The sequence below is a fragment of the Hyperoodon ampullatus genome (genome assembly GCF_949752795.1).
Source record: "Hyperoodon ampullatus genome assembly, chromosome: 19".
NCBI lineage: Eukaryota > Metazoa > Chordata > Mammalia > Artiodactyla > Ziphiidae > Hyperoodon > Hyperoodon ampullatus.
Genome location: NC_136932.1, coordinates 1,817,135 through 1,838,758, shown reverse-complemented (window position 1 = coordinate 1,838,758; position 21,624 = coordinate 1,817,135). Strand labels below are relative to the sequence as shown.

Below are 21,624 nucleotides of genomic sequence, written 5' to 3'. Positions count from 1 at the left end.
GAGGGGTGAGCAGGCCCCTGCCCAGCCCCAGAGGTGGCCGCCTGCACTCCCAGCGTGGGGCCACCCCGGCAAGTCGCTGGCACACGCGCCGGCTCATCCGTCCCGGTGCCTCCCGTTGGGCCCGGACTCCCCTTGCTGGCTCTTAGGTTCAAGGCTGTTTTCTGTTTCCTTCCTGTTTCTTTCTCACCCTCGCCCTGATTTTGCCAAACCTCTTTCCTTCCCCCACTGCAACCTGCCTGACTCCATCTCAACCTTTTCCCCTGGTCCTCTCTCTCCTTCTCCTTCTCCTTCTCCCCTGTGGGCTCTTCTCATGTTCCACCTCCCGTCTCTTCTTCCTCCTCCCACACCTCTCTCTTCCCCACCTTCCGCGTCCCCTCCTCCTTCTCTGTCTCTTTGTTGTTATTGTTGTGTGCGTGTGTGTGCGTGTGTGCACGCGTGTGACCTCCTCTTTCTCTCTCTCTGACTCTTCTCAATCCCCTGCCATGACACTTCCCGTTATTGCTCCTCCGACCCCCACGCCCCTGACTCTCTGGCTCCCCTTATGGGCTGGTCCTCCCCAGGACAGACAGCTGTTTGACACCATATCCCTGCTGATCCAGGGCTCCCTGGAGGGGGAGCTGAAGCTGATGGACGAGCTGGCAGGCCCAGGAGGCCCGCCCTCTGCCTTCCCTCCCGCCCGCAGCCTGGGCGGCTCCGACCCACAGGTTACTGTGTCCCTGTGCTGTGCCCCTTCTCCTGACTGTGCTGGGCTGTGCCATGCTGTGCCATGCTTCTGGGGATGGGTGGGGGGGGGGGGTGTTTCCTGCCCACTGGGTGTCTGGGGAAAGAACAGCCTCAGGGCCTCAGTTGAGCTTTGGGCCTGGCAGGAGGCAGCCAGGTGTTCTTCAGGTTGAGATCAACCTCTGGAACACATGGTTGGAAGGTAGGAATGCTGAGATTGCACTTCTGAGGGAGAAGGATACTTGGAGGAGGGGCCTGGAGAGGGCAATTGTAAGAAAGAACCTGGAAGAAAAGAGACGGATGGAGCAGAAGACAAGTTGGCAGTGGGATCTTAGCGGGTCGGGGGAGTGAGGTACCAGGTCCAGGGGAGAGGTGCTTCGGGGGAGAGTGCAGGTGGCCAGGGGACCCACTGAGGGACATGTCTTAGAACACAGTCTCCTTCTTCTCCGTATCCAGTGCCCTCCCCCTCCCCAGTCCTCTGTTTGGTGGCTTTTTAAGCTAAGGAAACCACTGGGCATGATGGGTGCTATCCATAGCCAGTGGCTTCTGACCTGGTCCTGAGAGTCGGTGGAAGGCTCCAGCTGGGAGTGGGTTCCGGGGACCCCGTGTGAAATAGGACTTGGCTTCCCCCCCAAGCCCTGCCTCTTCCCACAGCACCACATGCTTTTCTCCCCCAATCCCATTTCACTGTGATCTGCTTTCTGGGGTCCTCTTCCTTCTCCTCTTGGGACCTGTCTGGCCGCCTTTGACCCCCTCCACTTGGAGGTGCACCCCACCAACCCTCCTCCTAGGTCAAGGACTGCAGGAAAGCCCCCAACAGACCCAGAGTGGAAGCAAGGAGACAGGTATCAGCTGGAAGTAGAAAGCCTAGTGTTCCGCGGGCCATGCTGGATGATGGCGCGGGCAAGCAGGTTCCCAGCACCTGGGACACCTGTAGCCTGATTAAAGAAATGGACGGTGATCCTCAAATAGGAAGGGACCTTGCCTCTAGGGTTCCTGACCTCTTGCTGGGATTCAGCCTCAGATAGACTACAGGGACCTGAACCTGGCAATGACCTAGAATGATCAGTGGGAAAGCAAGTCCCTTCCCAAGGCCTCCCATCCTGAAGGAAGCTCATGGGGAAGGGTGCTGGGGGAGAGGAGGGTGTTGAGAAGGTGACCAGGCAGTCAGCTCATCTGGGAGGCATGGCCCCACTCTCCCGCAGAGCCCTGTAGGCACTGAAGCCCAGCTGCAGATCCCAGGTGAGCCAGCCAGATGCTGTGGTGGCCCAACCCAGTGTGCCCAGTTCAGGCCAGCGGGAGGAGAGCATCTCCCAGAACCTAAGCTGGGGAGGGCAGGCGGAGGAGGACCCAGGAGGGGAGACGCCAGAATCTGGGGGCAGGCCGAGTTCTGCCAGGCTTTTGGAAGCAGAGAGAATAGGCAGAAAGCAGTCATCAGATCGGCAGCTTTGTCCCCAGCACCACCCCTCCCCATGCTGCTCTGTCTGTGCTGGGAGCAGAGAGGCGCTTTGCGGACCTTTCTTCATGTTTTTTCTGGTATCTTCCCGCTCCCTGCTCCCTCCCTGGGTGGTGGTAGTGTGGGAGGGGCTGTCAAGTTTCCTGGGGCATCTTTAGAGCGGGTTCCTGTGTCTCCTCGGGTTCCTGTGTCTCCTCGCGTTCCTGTGTCTCCTCGCGTTCCTGTGTCTCCTCGGGTTCCTGTGTCTCCTCGGGTTCCTGTGTCTCCTCGCGTTTCTGTGTCTCCTCGGGTTCCTGTGTCTCCTCGGGTTCCTGTGTCTCCTCGGGTTCCTGTGTCTCCTCGCGTTCCTGTGTCTCCTCGCGTTCCTGTGTCTCCTCGCGTTCCTGTGTCTCCTCGGGTTCCTGTGTCTCCTCGCGTTCCTGTGTCTCCTCGCGTTCCTGTGTCTCCTCGCGTTTCTGTGTCTCCTCGGGTTCCTGTGTCTCCTCGCGTTTCTGTGTCTCCTCGGGTTCCTGTGTCTCCTCGCGTTCCTGTGTCTCCTCGCGTTCCTGTGTCTCCTCGCGTTCCTGTGTCTCCTCGGGTTCCTGTGTCTCCTCGCGTTCCTGTGTCTCCTCGGGTTCCTGTGTCTCCTCGGGTTCCTGTGTCTCCTCGGGTCTCTGTGTCTCCTCGGGTTCCTGTGTCTCCTCGGGTCTCTGTGTCTCCTCGGGTTCCTGTGTCTCCTCGGGTTCCTGTGTCTCCTCGGGTTCCTGTGTCTCCTCGGGTCCCTGTGTCTCCTCGGGTCTCTGTGTCTCCTCGGGTTCCTGTGTCTCCTCGGGTTCCTGTGTCTCCTCGGGTCCCTGTGTCTCCTCGGGTCTCTGTGTCTCCTCGGGTTCCTGTGTCTCCTCGGGTTCCTGTGTCTCCTCGGGTCTCTGTGTCTCCTCGGGTCTCTGTGTCTCCTCAGGTCTCTGTGTCTCCTCGGGTTCTTTGCTGCCTGCGCAGCCTCTCTGATCAGAGCAGGGGTTTGAAGGGGGGAGGGGAGGCGCCCTCAGTTTACTTGGGAAAGGGGTGGGGAGAGAGAAAGGAGGCCTTTCCTCCTTACGCTTTGCGAACCGGGGAGGAGGGGCTCCGTGTGCGCACGCGCGCGCGTGTGTGTGCGTGTGCGTGTGTGTGCGTGCACACACGGGAATGTGCACTGTCTTGGTTTCTTATGCCTGATCATCTCTCTCCCTGTCTAGATCCCTCTAGCTGAGATGGAGGCTCTGTCTCTGACGTCACAGATTGTGTCTGAACTGTCCTGCTCTGTAGCTCTGACGGATGACTCTTTGCCTGATGACACTCACACACTCTTACTTAGTGCCCTGGAGAGCAATGTACATACACACAGCCCCCCACTGCTCCCCCAGCCTCCCCGGGGGCCGGGCTGGCTGCAGGGCTCCAGATCCCTCCCCTCCTCTCACTCTGCCACCAGGCCCCACCCAGAGGCAGCACTTAGTGCTCCAGGCTTTGCTAGGTCTTTCAGGTTCCCCACGGTGGACAAAGAAATCAGATAAGATTAAATTGGGGCCTTGCCCAGAAGGGCCCAGGGGCAGCAGTTGTGAAAGGGTTAATCCAGACACCCAGGAGTGACAGAGCTCAAAACAGAGGCGTTATCAGGCAGCTGACCCAAGGGCCTGTCTGGACACAGAGTTGGCCTCTGTATCTGGAGCCCCGTGCAAGCCAGCCCTCCCCCTCCCCGCACCCCTCCCCGCACCCGCTTCCCCCCTCGGCCCAACATGAGCCATCCACCACCACGTAGTGGGTGAGAGCCACATCTCTGCTGCCACCACCATGCCCTTCTCCACCTGGGGGGCCGTTCCTATCTCCCCTGTCACTGTCCCTGTATGTCCCCACGTCCTGGGGCGATTCTTTGTGTTCCGACAGCTTCTCCACCCTTGACTGCCTCCCCGTCCGCATCTGCCTGTGGGCAGCCCCCTCCTCCCTGTCTTCGCCTCCTCTTGGGACTTAAGAAGGGACAGGGGACCCCTCCTCACAGCAGGGCTCCGTTGGGGCAGGGCCTTGACCTTAGGGGTTCCTGGGGGTCTTGAAGCGGTTGGCAGAAGTGGAGCCTGGGGCTGAGAGAGGAAGTGAAGGATCCAGACTATTTTCTGACACAGCCATTCTCAGGCCTTCTGGGGCTACTTAACCGGCTGGGTCCACATCGGGACAGGAACCTACAGCCTCTCTGAGAGCCAGGAACGGACAGGGTGATGGAGAAATCTCTTGGGAACAAGGCTTGTCTCCCTCCAGCTGGGGTCAAAGGCGGATTATTGCCTTTCTTTGAAATAGATTAAAAAAAATCCACTCCCATCCCCGGTCTGTCCACTAAGGGAGGACCTGAGTCCGTCGTACCCAGGCCTTGTGCCTCACCCACCACCTGCCAGAGTCACTGTGTAATTAAAGGGAGGTGCGGAGGGGGGTGAGCCAGCTGTGACGTCCTCTTAGTGTTCATCCGTCATTCAGCTCACGTTAACCCAGCCCTTGTCCAGTGCTGGGCGTGGGGGCTGCCTTAGGAACTGGCTGGTGAAACAGCCTCCGTCCTGCAGGCAGTCCCGGGGCCGCCTCGTCCCCTGCTCATCAGGAAGGCCCTCCCGTACTCCCCAACCCCCAGCACAGCGATCGGGATGGGGGGCTGTTGTCAGCTTTTAACTCTCCACTGTGCAGCTTCAGAGACTCTCACAGGGGCCTCGAGAATGAGCTCTTGGGCTGCTTGACGGGCTGGGGGCTGGGGGCTGCTCTCCCTCCTTTGGACACCTCACCCCCCTGCCGTCCCCTGTGGAAAAGCCCCAAGATGGTGCAGTATGAATAGTTCTCTGGGGGCAGGGCATCCTCCTACCCGCTTCCTCCCTGTGTACGGAGGGCTCACCCATGTGTCTGTCCTTCCTCCCCGACCACACTCATCCCATCACCACCTTGTCCAGGGAGGGGACGGGGGCCAGGGCCTTGGCCGGGGGCCGGGGAGGGGTGGGCTTCTGGTTTCTGTTGCCAAAGCTCTGCCCCAGTCACCCAATCTGGATGCCCCCTCTTCCTCCCATCTCCCTCCCCTGTTCCTTTTGCAGATGGAGTCCCACACCGAGGAGGTGCCCGTCATGCTGAGACCAGATCTGCTGACTGTGAGGAAGTCTGGGGTCAGCCGAACGCACTCTCTGCCCAATGACAGCTACATGTGCCGGGATGGGAGCACTGCCGAGGGGTCCCTGGGACACAGGGGCTGGGGGCTCCCCAAAGCTCAGTCAGGTACCAAGGCTGGGGGCAGGCCAGCTCGGCTCACACCAGGAGATCCGCCCTTGCCTAAGCCCAGCCCTGTCCTCGGGAAGTAGGGGTACTGAGGCAGACAAAGAGGTCTCCCCTTCCTCTGAGGAGCCCCCAGCCTGAAGGGGTCAGCCAGCCCCTGCCTGAGGGAGCCCCCAGCCTGAGGGGAGTGGCTTTCAGTCCAGGGTGGGGCTTGGGTGGTGAGGGTCGAGGACGGTGGGGAGAGTGGACGGGAGGGACTCGGGTGGGAGCCCGCACATTGACTCTGCAGTTCTTCTCTCTCCCCCCCTCCCTCCCCTCACAGGCTCCGTCTTGTCCGTTCACTCCCAGCCAGCAGACACCAGCTACGTCCTGCAGCTTCCCAAAGATGCACCCCATCTGCTCCAGCCCCACGGTACTCCCACGTGGGGCACCATCCCCAAATTGCCCCCACCGGGCCGCTCCCCTTTGGCTCAGAGGCCACTCAGGCGCCAGGTGAGCAGGTGTGGAGGGCGGATACGGACCGGGGCTGGTCTCTCTGCCGGGAATCCGAGGCTGTTGGTGGTGACCAGGGGTGCCATGCTCCCAGCAAACATGTATTGTGTGCCAATGGTGTGCCGGACTGAGTTCTAGGGACCAGGGACACAGTTCCAGGCAAAGCAGAGGTGGTCTGTGTCCTCTTGGAGTTTGCCCCTCCTCCTTTGTTTCGCCGAGGAGGCCCGGAGACCAGAGGAGGCCATGGTTGTCCAGGGACACACGTCAGGTTGGAGGTAGAACCTGGTCTCTGGACTCCCTTTCCATGGCGCAGAGCTGCCTCCCTATTCTCTGTACTTCTAGACCTAGCTAAGGGGCACAAGGCACGTTTTAGATGCCTCCACTTTTGGCCAAGCCCGGCGCCTACCTTCCAGAGCCCACACTCCAGGGGCACAGAGCAGAAGCTCGTGTAGCCAGGTGAGGCTTGTCTGCCCCCACTGTGACAAGGCCACTGCCCACGCCACGTGTGCCTCATGTGTGAGGATAGCCACATGAGGATCTGCTCGATCCAGCACATTTGGGGAGCAGGCACCGTCCTCATCCCTTCTGCAAATATTCGCTGAGCAGCCTCCATGGCCGGACACCGGGGACATGGACAAATGAGACAGCCCCTGCCCTCTGGAGCTCATGGTATAATAGCAGAGACATATACCCCATCAGGTCATTGCAGCAGCAGGTCGCAGGGTGCTCACATGTGTGGTGCAGCAGGGATCAGAGGAGGAAGGCGTCCGTTTTACTTTGGGGTGAAGATAGCCGGGAATTCCATCACAGGGTGCCTGAGCCCATCAAGTCAAGGGAGGCTTGCCATTTGGGAAGGGTAGTTAAGGCCAAAGAAATAGCCTGTGCAGAGGCTGGGAGGTGTTGTGAGGGACAGCTGGGGGCAGAGCTGGCCCAGTGCTCTCTTGGGTCGCGTGGGTTGGGAGCTGCACACAGCGATCCCTACAGGCTGGGGGGTGGGGGTGGGGGCACAGTGGACAACAGAGGTCAGACCGCGTATGACCCGCATCTCCCAACAAGAGCAGATACTGGTACCCCTGCCTAGGGTGGTCCTGCAACTCCATGGAGGGGGGGAGGAGGGGCTCTCTGACCCGCCAGGTGGGACAGTTCACAGGGGAGAGGAAGCCCCTGGGCTGAGCCCTTGCCCCACCCCATACAGGCAGCAATAAGGACGGACTCCCTGGACGTTCAGGGCCTGGACGGCAGGGACGACCCGCTGTCAGAGGTGAGCGCGGCCCCCCCGCTGCCGGCCGGGGCCTCCTCCTTCCGGGCCCGCTCCAGCACCCGGGCGCAGCAGCATCCCCACAGCCAGAGCAAGACCTCGAAGCCCATGCCCCCGTCAGCCCCCTGCCTGGGCCCAGAACCCACGTGGAGCAAGGGCCCATCAGAGATGAGAAGCAGCTTCGAGCTGGACACGGAGCTGAGCTGGATTTCAGGAGAACTCCTGCCTTTGGGCAGCCAGGAGGAAGCCCCTTCCCCACGGGACCTGAAGAAGTGCTACAGCGTGGAGGCCCGCAGCTGCCCGCGCCGGCCTGCGTCCTGGCTGGATGAACAGAGGAGGCACTCCATCGCCGTCAGCTGCCTGGACAGTGGCTCCCAACCCCGCCTGGGCCCTGGCCCCTCTAGCCTCAGGGGTCAACCTCTTGGGGGACCTGGGAGCCGGCCCAAGAAGAAACTCAGTCCGCCCAGTATCTCCATAGAACCCCCAGAGAGCCAGAGCCAGGGCCCTCGGCCCCCACCCAGCCCTGGCGTCTGCCTCCGCCGGAGGGCTCCATCCAGCGACTCCAAGGATCCCTCGGCCTCCGGCCCTCCCGACAGCATGGCTGCCTCGCCCTCCCCAAAGAAAGACGTGCTGAGTCTCTCTGGTTTATCCTCTGACCCAGCAGACCTGGACCCCTGAGTCCTGCCCTCCTCTCCCACTCACCTTTCTCCACTGGGTGCCAAATCCTAGCTCCTCCTCCTGGGCTATATTCCTGCAAAGTTCCATATGGACACCCTCCTCGCCTCAGTGGCACTGGGCACCGGCGAGCGGAATTTCCAGAGTTAAAAGCAGCAGCCGTGGCCGCCCTGCTCCAGGCTGAGAGAGAGAGGCCCAGCGGAGCTGAGGTTCCCGACACCAAGAGCTGTTGGGAGAAAGCAATACGTTTGTGCAGAATCTCTATGTATATTCTATTTTATTAAATTAATTGAATCTAGTATTTGCGGGATGTACGACATTTTGTGACTGAAGAGACTTGTTTCCTCCTGCTTTTATGTGTCTCAGAATATTTTTGAGGCGAAGGCGTCTGTCTCTTGGCTATTTTAACCTAAAATAACTAATCTAGTTATATTCCCTCTTCTTGCAAAGCACAAGCTGGGACCGAGAGTGCATTACAGCCCTGATGGGGGCCCATCTTCAGTGGAGAGCGAGAACCATTTTGGAAACTGTAATGTAACTTATTTTTTTCCTTTAGCCTCGTCATCATTTTCTCTAGGAGAAAAAAAGAAAAAAATAAGATTTTACAAATGAAATGGAACCTTTTTATATATACATACATACATATCTATATCTATATCTACAATAAAGTAATTTTCCAAAATAAAAAGTTAATCACGGTCCAGAGTCAAAGCAAAAGGGACGGAGTTAGGCATTTCCAGATGGCACTGGAGAGAGATTCCTGGAGATGCGGAGTGGGTGGTGGGGAGGGAAGGGTCAGAGCTGCCTCTGTGTGCGTGTGTGTGTGTGTGTGTGTGTGTGTGTGTGTGTGTGTGCGCGCGCGCGCGCGCGCCAGAGAGAGAGAGATGCTCCATGCCTCTCCCCAGAGGGCTGCAATCTTGCAGCCTGGCCTCCCAGGGGTAAGGGAGGAGAGAAGCCCCTCTGCTGGTGGCAGGCTGGATGTACTCCTGCTTCTATCAAAGGTTTATCTCTTCCTCTTAGCCAGGCAGCTCTGTGAATGTGAGTGATTCCAGATTAACTCTTATTTCTGTTGACAGCTATCAGCGCCATGGTGAAAGCTGGAAATTGGTATAATGAAGCTGCTTTGGTTAATGGGGCCAACTGAGGCTGGGGGAGGCGCGTCAGCTGCTGCAATGGGGTTTTGTGAGGTGGCAGGGAAGGAGGCAAATGCTCCTGGGTTTCCCTTCCTCAGGCTTCAGCCCGGGAGACCTGCAGAGGGGGGGTGGGCACTGACCGGTACTGGCACTGTGGGCACTGCCTCATGGAGGCTGGCAAAGGGATTAAGCTATATAAACAACGAGCTGCTCCCTGCGAGATGGAGGGGGCCAAGGCCAGGACCTCCCAGTGGAGTTGATAGGGTGGGGCAGCCAGGCTACTGGAGTGGGGAGCTGGCCCCCTGGAGGGTGATGAATGAGCACCATCAAGGAGTTTACAGGGCCTGCTGCTGCCTGCCCAGTGGGAGCTCCCAGAGGAGGGAGGGGGTGAAGGCAGCCAGGCAGGCAGAGGGGAGGAGGGGGAGAGGAGGAGGGGCCAGCGGCACAGCCCAGAACCTCCTTTCTGGGGCTACCATGGGCAATATTCTTTTGTCTGAAACCCTGGTGCCAAGGGCACCAACCACAGACTCATCCAGTCTGTCCCTGCAAGCTACCCCCAAACATCCAACCCCACCCCCCAGAACACCCTTACCCCCTTACACCCAGCACCTGCAAACGCCAGGACACGTGAAACCTCAAAGGCAGCTTGGGCTTGGAAGCCCTCACCCACATCCCCCATCTGAACCTGGGATCCTGGGGAAGTTGGGGGAGGCTGCTGGATGGCTGGACCTGGAAATTTTGTCCAACCCAGTATTTTCTAAGCTGGTGAAAGTTTTTCTAATTGCTCTTTTGGACGGAGATGATACTGCTCCCTGAAGCAAACACCTGGATTTACCCTCTTAGGGTGTGAAATGGCGTGAAAGTTTTTCCTCTGGCCTCCTTGGGTGAGGAGAGGAGGGTGCATGTAGGAACTGCCTTCTTTTAAAAAAAAAAAAAAAAGAAAGAAAGAAAAGCAAATCTACACAAAATTCCTAGAGTTTTGTCACCTGGGTCTGCAGATTCAGCTTTTATATTTTGGTAGCATTCTGTAGCTGTCTGTTCCTTAATGAGGGTAGGAAATTTGGGGAGGATGCCCTGGGGTCTTTTTTTCTGCTAATGGTTAGAGGATTCTGGGTCAAGATGAAGCCAGAGAACTGGGCTGCTACCCCCGCCCCTCAACCCCAGGCTTCCCAACCACCCTCTGCCCTGAGGACTCCTCAGAGGAGTGAATATTTGGATATTTGAGGGGAGAGAATTGCAGCCTCTCCACCAAAAATGTAAAATCTTTATCAGTGATGGAAGCTGTTGCGTCTCATTAAAAGGGTTTTGAAGTGGAAATAATAATCTTATTAACAGTAGTAATAATAACAAGGATGCTAAGCTCATGATGCTTGTCTGGATGGTTATTTGATTCCGCTCTAGGATACATCAGAGGTGGGGAGTGGAGGAATCAGTCTGAAGGAGGCTGGGGTGGAGGCAGCAGGTCTTGGATTAGGGCCTCCAGGATAGGGTTGGAACTGGCCAGGAGCTTCAGGGATGTGGGGAGTTTTGGAGGTAAGAACCTCTACGCTGGCGCTTCTGCTCTCAGCCTCCTCCTTGTGGGTTCAGAGGGAACTGTGCTAACAGCTGCAGGCCCCCACCTCGGGCTCGGCTGTTTCTGCTTCCTCCACCTCAAGACTCCAGGAAAAGGTCTATCTGGGGGCGGGGGGACTAGGAAGCGGAGCAAGCAGAGCTGGTGCTAAAAACAAATCTGAGGCTCCTCTGCAGTATCTCACTTATTTCTCACAATACCCTAGCAAGGGAAGTACCATTGCTATCATTTTCCCAGGATGCAAGGGGTTCAGAAAGGTTAAGTGACTTTGCCCAAGATCACACAGCCAGGAAATGGTGAAGCTGAGCTTTTTTTTTTTTTTTTTTTGGTATTTATTTATTTATTTTTATTTGGTTGCACTGGGTCTTAGTTGTGGCAGGCCAGCTCCTTAGTTGTGGCTCCCGGGCTCCTTAGTTGTGCATGTGAACTCTTAGTTGTGGCATGCATGTGGGATCTAGTTCCCTGACCAGGGATCGAACCCGGGTCCCCTGCATTGGGAGCTCAGAGTCTTAACCACTGGACCACCAGGGAGCTGAGCTTTGAAACTTGACCTGGCCAACCTCCAGACAATTGGCTTCACACTAGCCCAGCCTCTTTTCCATTGTGGAAGGAATGGGACGTGGTGTTAGGAGCCCTGATCACAAAATGACTTGCCAAGGAGGACTTTTCCAAAGCAGTCACATTTGTGTTCATGGAAATGTACTCCTGAGCTCCCAGTTGGGTGGCCTCAGAGGCTTAGAGGAGCCCATATTGTGTGGAGAGAGGCTTGACCACAAAAGAAGGTGTCTCTCAGCTCCAGGTGCTTAACCAAGAGCTGGCCAAGTCTGACTCTGCAATTACCAAGTTTCCCAGGCACCATCTTTCCCTGGCAAAATGCTGCCCTTGAACCTCAAAGCACCTGCTGTCCTCCTCCTCCTCCCACCCCCTCCCTTGTTTCTTTCTGTCCTCTCGCCTGCCCCACCCAGGCCTCTCTCACTTTTCAAACATTTCCGCCTCCATCGTCGCCCCTAATCTCCACCCATCACAGCCCAGTGCCCCATGGCCTCCTCTCACCTGTCCTGTGGCGGGGTGGGGGCGGGTGGGAGGTGGGTGGAGGGCTGGCAACAGCAGTGCATTGAGGGCATCAAACACCAGGTGGCAGCAACAAGGCACCTTCACCTGGTGCCACCCTGGTGCCCCTTCTGTAGAGGGACCTAGCCAGGGAGAGGACACCAACACTGATGGACACCTTCTGCAGACAGGTGCTGTGTGCTGCCCCCATAGAAGGAAACAGGCTTGCAGAGCCCAGTGAAGGACTCACCTGTGTGTGGGGAATCCAGGCCATTGGAGTGCTGAGCCCAGGGTGCCCAGTGATCCCAGCCCACAGCCAGTGGATCCAGGACTAATCCAGGACAGTGGTTGCCAGGAGAGGAATTAACTCTCAAAAGCGAATTTAGTTGTGGGCTGGCACCCTGCTCTGAGGACACAAGACAGGCCAAGGAGGTGATTGCTCCAGCGAGCATCGATGAGGGAATTCTGCTAAGAACTTCAGAATTCTGTGTCTTAGCACTGGTCCAGGTGTGGGAGATGCTGACCGTGGCCCACGGAGCTAATTAATTCTTCTTGCTTTGAAAACTCCTGAAGCAGGCACAGCAGCCAGTGCTCACACACCTGCCAAATCAGATCAAAGCGCAGATGGGGGGCAGCGGGCAGCCTTGCAGAGGCCACAGGTGGGGCCAATGTAGGCCCCACCAGGCTAGGGTCTGGAGGAAAGAGGCCCCGCCCCACGGCATGAGGCGAGAGCTGGAGTTTGAGAGCTGGAGGCTGCTTTGGGCGTGCTCCAGACCTTCCAGGAGCCATGGGGAAAAAGGAACCAGGAGGTGAGTGGAGGGGAGAACTAGCAGCCTTCACTGTTCCACACCCTTCCCCCTGTCCTGTCCGTTCCCACCTGACTCTCCCCATTTGCAGCATTTCCTGTCCCTGGGTCTCCCTGACCCCCACTTGCTCTGCTTGCTTCTCTCTGCGGTCATTCCTGCTCGAAACTGTACCTTGCAATTATCTTATCTTTCCGTCTTTCTGCCAGGAAACTCCCGATGCTGAGTTCCCCTGGGATGCTCACTGGCAGAGGAGACGCAGCACAGTCTGTGTGCCTCCTGCCTGGAGCTGCAGTCATTTGAGGAGAGAGGATGGGGCTGGGGCCATAAAAGCTGGGGGATGTCAGCTGCCCGCCAACCCACAGGTCTTTACGGCTCCTCTCAGGAGCCTCAAGCTGGAAACATCTTTGTTCTGAAAACTCAAAAGCAGAGTGGACAGTGCCCACTGCCGGGACTGTACCTAATGCTACAGTGGCCTTGCTACTTATGACCTCTTCTAAGGACACAGGATGCTTGTTTAGTCAGTCAACAAACCTTTCCTACAGACCAGCTTTGCCAGGCACTGTCCTGGGTGATAAACAAGATTATCCTTAAGATGGTCCCTATCCTTAAGATGTTCGCAGTCTTTTGGGGGAGATAAGCAAGACCATCAGTGACAGCGTACAGGGAGGGAGGGAGGGCTGTGCAGAGGAAGGGCCCCCAGCCCAGAATTTGGGTGGGGGAGGTTCAAGGAAGGCTTGGGGGAGGGGGGTTTGAGTAAAATCTTCAAGATGAGTCGAGTTTGTCAGGTGCAGAAAGGGAGGTGGGGCAAAGGGAGGAGACTAGCCAAGCAGTCTTGAGAGGGGCGGGGCGTGAGTGCAACAGCTAAGGATACAGGAAATGCATCCTGCCCAGAGGATGCATGGAAATAGCCCAGCCTCCAGAAGACATGGAGCTCATCTGCCTCTGCCAGGATAAGACAACCCAGGGCCTCACTTCTCTTGCTCTGGTGAGAACGACCAAAACCATAATGTCCTAGGAATATTGTAGTTGTTATTCAGTGGCTGTGTGAGAGGGGCCGCTTCCCGCGAGGGGCCGGGAAGGGCAAACTCCCACTGAGTGCCTCAAGAGAGACGAGACGGGAGGAGGCGAGGCTTGCCAGGTCGCCCACCACGATCTCGGAGGTTTCCACCCAATGTCGCAGGCTTGGGAATGGCTCTCCAGTAGCAAGGTGAGAAGGCTGGGGCCACAGAGGATGGTGCTGCAGCCACAATGCTGAAGACAGGACCCAAGCGTCCCAGCCCCAGACTCGAGCGAGGAAGGGTTAGTGGAGGATTCCCAGCTGCTCCCCATAGAAGCCTAGATCAGCAGGGCGGGAAGAGACCTTAGATGGCATCTTGTCCAAGTTGCTCAAGAAAATGAGTCCCAGGGACAACAAGGGGCTTGTCACACAGTATACTAAAGGTTCTGCCCAGAGTGTGGAGGGGCGTTGGAGGTGACTCAGTCAATCTCTGCCCTCAGGAACTTCACAGACTGGCAGAGAAGACAGATTCTTCACAACTAAATATAACCCAAGATACACTGCTACAAGAGTGTGAAAGCTCTACAGAGTCTGGCTCAGAGACGGAGGGGGCTGGGAGACTGGGTGAGTGCAGGGCAGGGGGGCAGACAAAGGGCTGAGAGGACTTGCCCAGGGGTGGGGGAGAAGCCCCCAGTCCACTGCCTGGGGAAGGGAGAGCCTTGTCCACCCTGCTCCCACCCCCACCTCATGCCGGACTCAGATCTCTGTTCTGATAGCCCATGGCTGAAGAGACTTCCTTCTCGTGACTTCCTGCCTGCCCAGAGGGATAGGAGATGGCTGATGCTTCTGTGCTATCTTACTGGCACCCACCCACACCTGCTGCTGAGCAGCCAAGCAGGAAATCGCATTGTTTTAAGGACAAGGGCAGGGAAGGGATCACCTGGGCAGACCCTACAGACAAGAACAAGGTGGGAGGCAAGGGCAGAGGAGAGATGGGCCAGGGGAAGAGGTGCTGGGGGAACGGGGGATTCCTTCTCAACCCCAAGAGGGGTGGTGAATTGGCTTCTGGGATCCCATTAGGGAAGAGAGGATGACTGGGGGAGTGGAAAATGGAGGGAGGGAGGTAGCGGTCCCAGCATGGCCAAGCTGTGGCAAGCAGGAGAAGGAGGCCATTGACCCCAAAGCCGTATTTCTGATGCGGAATGTGGAGAATCAGTCTCAGGAGGAATGTGCTGGGGTCTTACCTGCCCATCTCCCACCCTTACCAGGCTGAAGTGGAGGAAACTAACACAAGGTGGATGCCTAGTAAATGTGCCAGGAGATATGCTTGATGCTTTACATGCCTTTCCCATTTAATCCTCAGAGTAACCCTGTGACATAGGTACTCTGATTATCCTTGTTTTACAGATAGGAAAGTGGAGGCAGAGAGGGGTGCTGAAGCAGCAGGTGCAAATCAGGGAGGGACGGAGCCCCAGGCAGGCAGCAACTGCAGAGAATCATGGGAGCCACCATCTGGATGATGCTGGGACTCCCTCCATCCCTCTCTCCTTAGGTGTACACACACACACACACACACACACACACACACACACACACGTGCACTTTCTGTGTTGGTGTCTGCCAGTTCCTGGACAACTTGTGGGGCAGAGGTAGCCTCTGGATTGTCTGGGCACACAGCTCTTCCCATTTCACAGACAAGCAGACTGACATTCAGAGATGAACGTGACAAGGATTTATTCACGGAGGGAGTCTTGCTAAGTCCATTTTCATGTCCCTTGACTCCTGGGGGCCACCCCCCCACTCCCCGCAGAGTCGTGCGCGGTGGGAAGGGGTGTGTGTCCCTTGGAAACAGACCTTGCTCCAGCCCTATCAGCCTCATCCTTCTGGGGCATCTCTCCAGCGTTGCCCAGTGGCCACCCGAAGGGCTTGTCACTGTGTCAATGGCCCGCCGCCACTGTCCCAAAATCCCTCCGGGAGCCGCAGTTTCTTAGAGGCGCTGTCTCAATTCGACCCAAAGGGCCTGGGGGAAGGGCTTGGAGGGGCGGGCCGGGGCGGAGCGCGGGGCTGGAGGCGGCTCTGGGCGGGTGCTCGGTCTGTCCCGGGCTGGTAGAGACCGTGCTCGCTGTCCTCGCAGCCGAGCTCCGGCCCCATGGACGCTCTGTGCGGCTCCGGGGAGCTCGGCTCCAAGTTCTGGGTAAGGAGGTGTCCCGGGACTGAGGGCGCGCACCGGCGAGCCCTTAGACAGCCCCGGGGAGGGGGCGATGTGATGCCAGGAGGGGGCCTGGTGGTGCTGCCCAGAGCCAGGTCCCTAGTGGCCTTCAGGACCTGCCCTGTCCTCCCCAGCCACATGGGAGAGCCTGGGAAAGCCAAGTACTAGGCTCCTGGGGGGCTCGGTGGGTGGCACCCTGAATTCAGAAAGTGCCCACACTTGCCACCTCACCGCAGTCCCTCTCTGGGGCTGACCGCAGGGTGCAGAAGTGGCATTTCCCCATTACTAGATCCTGATGACCCTTCGGCGCCTGCCCCATAGACTAGGACTTGGATGCCCACTCCCACAGCCGGCCAACCAGGTGCTTTGGGAGCCTGGCTCCACTGGGCTTCCCCCTTCTTAAACGGTTCCTGCCTTCTTGGGAAAGGCTCCTTCTCTCCTCTGGGCAAGAGCCACCAGAGAGGAGGTGATCCTCACTGCACCGGCCTCAGGAGGGAGAGGCAGGCCCTTACAGGTATAGGATAGCAGGATTTCCTGGTCCCACCCTCTCCTTTTACAGATGGGGAAGGGGAGGCCTAGAGACTTGCTCAAAGTCAACCAGTTAGAGAAACGCAGAGCTGGGATAGAAAAGCAGGGCTTTTCACTCACTCGCCAAATCCCTTTCTAAGACATCAGGCTGCTTTTCAGGCTGCTGACTCCAGACCCCCAGCATAGTTGAGTGCAGTCCACGTAGACAGCGCAAGAGATTTCTTACAGCTTTCAAAATCTACTCACAGCAGCTCCCTTGGTCATCACTGCAGCTCTGGGAGGCAAGTGGTGGTGCGTCTCCATTTTACAGATGAGCTCAGATTCAAGGGGCTTGTCGGTGATCATCCGGGGGCTGCCCAGCATAGGCTGGTCTCAAATCCAGGGCCTCAGAATCCCAATCTCTAAATCTTTTTGCCATTTCAAGTATTTGTACGTATGTGCTTGGTGTTGTGTGTGCCCAGTGTGTGTTACCCATGAGTGGGTGCTTGTGTGGGTGTGTGTGCATGTGTGTACATAAGTGTGTGTATACAGCCAGGAACCCCACTCTTGGGCTGTGTTTGGGCTGGACTGAGGGGGGTTACATGGATTTTTGAAACGTGGGGCAATGGAATACCTGTAAAAAGTATCTTTGGAGACCTCTTTTGTTCTCTGGGTCACTAAATGTTTAATCAGAGGTGGTACAACTTCTCTGCGGCTGCCCTTGTTGCCCCAGGAACCCTGTCTGTCATCCAGCCTGGCCTGGTCACGTGTTGCCAGCGTCCAGAGTTTGCCCCTTTGGCTCAAGAGTAGACTTCCTCTCACTGCCACTTGAGCCTGGCTGATGTGGCTACAGCATGGTCACGGTGTCCGAGGTGGCCAGGCGCAGGACTTGTAAATTAAGGGGGCAGATGTGCCCAAGCCTCAAGTGCAAGGGCCCCCTGTTCCTGGGTGGACAGTTAACCCTGAGAGCTTAGGCCTGTCCAGGGACAGGCTTCAGGGGACCAGGAGTTGGGGAACTCAGGACTGCCCCCCGTTCTCAGCTTAGAGATCCTGTGGCTCTACCCTTCCGTGATACTGTGGAATCAAGTGTCAGAGCCTGGGGGCTTGGAGCAGCTGGCCCTGCCCCTGCCCCGCATTACAGATCTGGGGAAACTGAAGGAATGGACTTGTCAAGGTCACATGACAATCAGCTACGGAGTGCTGGACTGGGAAACAGGACCCTGAGGTGTGGCTCCAACTCTGCCAGTGCCTGACCGTGAACATTTGGGCTTCTGGACTCCCGGAGCCTGAACTTCCAGTTGCTCATGAGCTGTGTGTACCTTCTCTGAGAACCTCAGGGTCCATGGGAGGCTCAGCTATGTTAGGTCCAAGGAATGACTCCCTTGAGGTCTCTACGTGGATACCTCAAATGACAAGGGAACTGACCACTCCTCTTCCCGACCTCAACGTCTAAACACCTTCCATCTTCCACATTATCTTCTTGGCTCCTGAAAGCTGTTCCAGGCTGTACCCAGTGTGGCTGGTGACTGGAGGTGGAGTGGGAAGAAACCAGGAAGGTCCCCAGCTCATCCTCTGAGGGTTTGCAGAGTTGAGACAAGGGAGGCAGGGTCTGAAGCCCAGAGGCTGGAGCTATAACTTTAGCTCTAACTCAGTTACCCCAAAGGCCTGGAGTTCAGGGCTACTCATTGGTGCTGTGCTAGTTTGCATCTCATTTTCATTGTATATTATTCAGGTATACTTGTCCCTGAACCTTTTATCTTAGGGGCCTGTGGGTGACCCACCTTGTTGGAAGTAGTTCAGGGAAGCCAGGAGATACCTGAGCCAAGGGTGAAAAGGTGGGGGAGGGGGACATGATTCAGGCCCCTCTGGGCCCCTCATTTACTCTACCAAGCCTTTTTTTTTTTTTTTTTTTTTTTTTGTGGTACGCGGGCCTCTCACTGTTGTGGCCTCTCCCGTTGCGGAACACAGGCCGCGGACACGCAGGCTCAGCGGCCATGGCTCACGGGCCCAGCCGCTCCGCGGCATGTGGGATCTTCCCGGACCGGGGCACGAACCCGTGTCCCCTGCATCGGCAGGCGGACTCTCAACCACTGCGCCACCAGGGAAGCCCTTTTTTTTTTTTTAAATTTATTTATTTTTGGCTGCGTTGCTGTGCATGGGCTTTCTCTAGTTGAGGCGAGCGGGGGCTACTCTTCATTGCGGTGCACAGGCTTCTCATTGCGGTGTCTTCTCTTGTTGTGGAACACAGGCTCTAGGCGCACGGGCTACAGTAGTTGTGGCTCATGGGCTCTAGAGTGCAGGCTCAGTAGTTGTGATGCATGGGCTCGGTAGTTGTGGCACACGGGCTTAGTTGCTCTGTGGCATGTGGGATCTTCCTGGACCAGGGCTCGAACCTGTGTCCCCTGCATTGGCAGGTGGATTCTTAACCACTGCGCCACGAGGGAAGTCCCTACCAAGTCTTTTTTGCTAGCTCATCTTCACAGCCTCAGTTTTTCCACCTGTGAAATGGGGGAAATAACCCATCTCCTAACTACCTCACAAGACAGTTGTGGAGATCAAATAAGATAGGGAATGTGAAATGATTTGAGAACTTAAAACTCTCTGTTGGTGACAGGTCATGATATTCCTGGGAAGAGGAATAAAGAGGAATAAAGAGAAAAAGATATGAGGTTAGAAGGAGGTGTTAGGTTTGGGAAGACCTACAAGAAAGGGGCTGGCATGGCTGTTGGGCCATGGGCTCCCATTTCAGCTGTTTGCTGGGGAATTTGTGACTAAATCCATCCACCTTAGCCCCAGCTAAATGTGAGAGCGGGAGCCCCAGGGGACCCACGGACATGCGCTGTGTACTGAGTGAGTGACTCATCCTTTCTTTGACTCTCTCTCTTACCTCTACCCACTTTGGGGTGGATTACCAACATCTCTGATCATGCTTGGGAGTTTCATGGGAAATAAATTGCAAGAGAATGAACTGTGATCAAACAGCCCAGCCATCTTCAAGCCAGAGATGCCTCTAGAACAAAGAAGGTGGAAGTGTCCCTTTGCTGCACCTCATTGCCCCCTGCCTGGAGGATTACTCCGTTCTGATCAGTGGAGTTGGGCAGCACCGGTGGTGAGGAGAGTTCACAGAGGAAGGGCTTGGGGCTGTTTGCCCTCAGGAGGTCTTGACCTGTTTGCAGAATTAGCTTTCATCTAACGGCTCCAGGAAGTTCCTGGGAGGCTGATGCGGCTTAGAAATCCAAAGGTCCTAACCAAAAAACTGGCAGAGGCAGGGCCCCTGAGGCTAGGCCGGTGGGTAGGAGGCAGACACCCCTCAGCCTACTGGACACCAAACCCCACCCCCACCAGGGACCCAGTCCTCCCTGCCAGGCCAGGACCACTAGAATCCCTTCTCTCCTTACCATCTGGGGCAACAAAGCTGGTGCTAGACCACTTTGAGCCCCTGAGCTTCTGGCTTCTGGAAGAAAGATTTTGTCCCTTGTGGCCCCAGGCTGGCTTCTCCCAAGCCCTGCTGCTCCCCGACTGTGCTGGACCTGGTCTGGAGGGCTGGAGACTTAGGAAAGGAAGTGAGTCAAGGAAGTGGCATTTGGGAGGGCAGTTTGCCAAGCCCGCCTGCTGGTCCCCTGACCAGGAAATGGTCTTGGAGCGTGGGGCCAGCCAAGGAGGGAGATCCCAGCGGGGCCTGCCAGCTGACCCGCCCAGGAGGCAGGATCAAAGCACCTGCGTTGTGTCCACCCCTCCCTGGTGTGGCTGTCCCAGGGGCAACAGGTGCAGCAGGATCCTGAGAGAGAGGGGGTGAGACTTGGCTGTGCCACTGCTGTGTGACGGGGCCCCTGCCCTCCCCCACCTGGAGCTGTTCCTGTTTCCAGTGCTGGGGCCAGGTGGTGGTGCTGGGCTGGGGGTGGGTGCTAACAGGGGTCTAACCCTGGCTTGGATTTCTCCTTCTAACTGGATACTCAGGTTTCTAGTCCAGTGGCTCCCAGAACACCAGCTAGTCTGTTACCCCGTGATGGCAACCCTTCCCCTGAGCTCTATGAAAAGAACTGCAGCAAAGAGGTGATTTGAGGGCAGGCTGTATGGCCGAAAGATTTTTAATGTTTCAGGTGATCTGGACACATGTGTTCTCTCCCCAAGGTGGGCTGTCATGTTGGAGCCCTAACGGGGACTGGGACTCTGGAGCTACACGGCCTGGGTTCAAGTCCTGGCGTCAGCCCAGGTGAACTGGAGCCGGTCACTTTCCAGCCACGAGTCTCAGCTGGTGTGAACATTAAATAATAATCTTGGAACACAGTGGTGCTCAAATGAGCAAAGCTGTTGCTGGCTGGCAAGGCCCCTTTCAGAAGCAGACGCGCAGGCCAGGCTGTGAGCCAGGCTTTTGCCCCCACCCCCACCCCCAGGCCCTTCCAAAAGCCGTGGTTTCAGCCACAGCTCATGTGAACAGGCCCCTGCCCTTTCTGCACCTCCATTTCTGCTGAGATAAATGAACTTGTCAGTTGATCCCTTCTCCCCGCCCCACAGGATTAAGGAAGTCATTACTCTTCTCGTGACAGAGGCTATCAACAAGCCTGGGGCCCCAGGGGCTGAGAAGGCCCTGTGGCCCAGCTGGGACACAGAGCCCTGGGGTCCTTACTGCCCCCTGCCCCCTGCTGGGGTCTGCAGGGATTTCAGCCTGGGTGCCAGACCTTATCAGCCCCATCCAGCTGTTTAATCACGTTATTAAGGTAGCTGTTGTTGCCATGGAAACTGTGTGGGTGGCAGTGGGGGAGGGGCCGTGGGCTCAGCCCCCAGCCCAACTGGTGTTCTTCGGAATGGGAATTGGGGCCAGTGGTTTGAGAAGGGGTCACCCATCGGGTTCTGTGGGATTGCAGGGAGTATCATGGGGTCCAGGAAGTGACCTCCACCAACCGTGTCATCTACAGTTAGCTTTGTTTGGGTCAGAGAGCCCCTCACGTGCCTTGGTGTCAAAGAGAGAGCATCCTGAGTTCCTGGGCATTCAGCTGCAGAAGTGGGCTTTGGAGGGTGACTTTCATTTATTTGTTCACTCATTCTTTCTTTCTTTCGTTCAACAAATGCATGGGAGTGCTGTGTCTGTGCGAGGAACTGTTCTAGGCAGTGGGGAACACGCTGGTCAGCAGAACAAACCCGTCCTCACGGAGCACATATTCCAGTGAGAGAGGACGGAAAAACGATAAACATAAGAAATCACTCAATTATATACTATCCTAGACAGTGATAAGGGCTTTGGGGAAAATAGGACAGGCCAGCAGGGATGGGGATGCAGGAGCACGATGGGGGTTCCAGTTCCCGTTTTAATTAGGAAGGTCAGGGTGGACCTCCACGAGAAGGTGAGGTCCGAGCACAAGCTTGCAGGTGACCAGGGCACGAGGCACAGCACTGCTGCCTTGAGGCAGGCACAGGCCTGACACTTGGGGACCATACTGAGGCCAGGAGGCAGGTGGGATGAGAGAGGAGAGTGGGGAAGCTGAGGGCAGAGAGACAGGGGAGCAG

General features: G+C 56.9%; 2 protein-coding genes across 31 annotated transcripts in view; both read left to right on the top strand.

The window, feature by feature from the left end:
- Nucleotides 1-8,129, top strand: part of CACNA1G (calcium voltage-gated channel subunit alpha1 G) — a gene marked incomplete at its 5' end in the record, with an annotated part of 62,674 nt that extends 54,545 nt beyond the window's left edge. For 18 of the 30 annotated variants that reach the window (XM_079725894.1, XM_079725898.1, XM_079725891.1 and 15 more), the window contains 3 exons: nucleotides 5,248-5,425; nucleotides 5,745-5,914; nucleotides 7,110-8,129. In XM_079725894.1, coding sequence (XP_079582020.1) covers nucleotides 5,248-5,425; nucleotides 5,745-5,914; nucleotides 7,110-7,850 — 1,089 coding nt within the window. In that variant the 3' untranslated portion in view covers nucleotides 7,851-8,129. Of the gene's footprint in view, nucleotides 1-560; nucleotides 705-3,387; nucleotides 3,523-5,247; nucleotides 5,426-5,744; nucleotides 5,915-7,109 lie in introns of all 30 variants that reach the window. The other 12 variants (XM_079725907.1, XM_079725880.1, XM_079725905.1 and 9 more) reach the window with 4 other exon arrangements.
- Nucleotides 8,130-15,537: 7,408 nt separating this feature from the next.
- ABCC3 (ATP binding cassette subfamily C member 3) overlaps nucleotides 15,538-21,624 on the top strand; it is a 44,116-nt gene continuing 38,029 nt past the window's right edge. Inside the window, exon 1 of the mRNA XM_079726209.1 lies at nucleotides 15,538-15,597. Within this exon, the coding sequence (XP_079582335.1) occupies nucleotides 15,553-15,597 (45 nt within the window). The 5' untranslated portion in view covers nucleotides 15,538-15,552. The remainder of the gene's footprint in view (nucleotides 15,598-21,624) is intronic.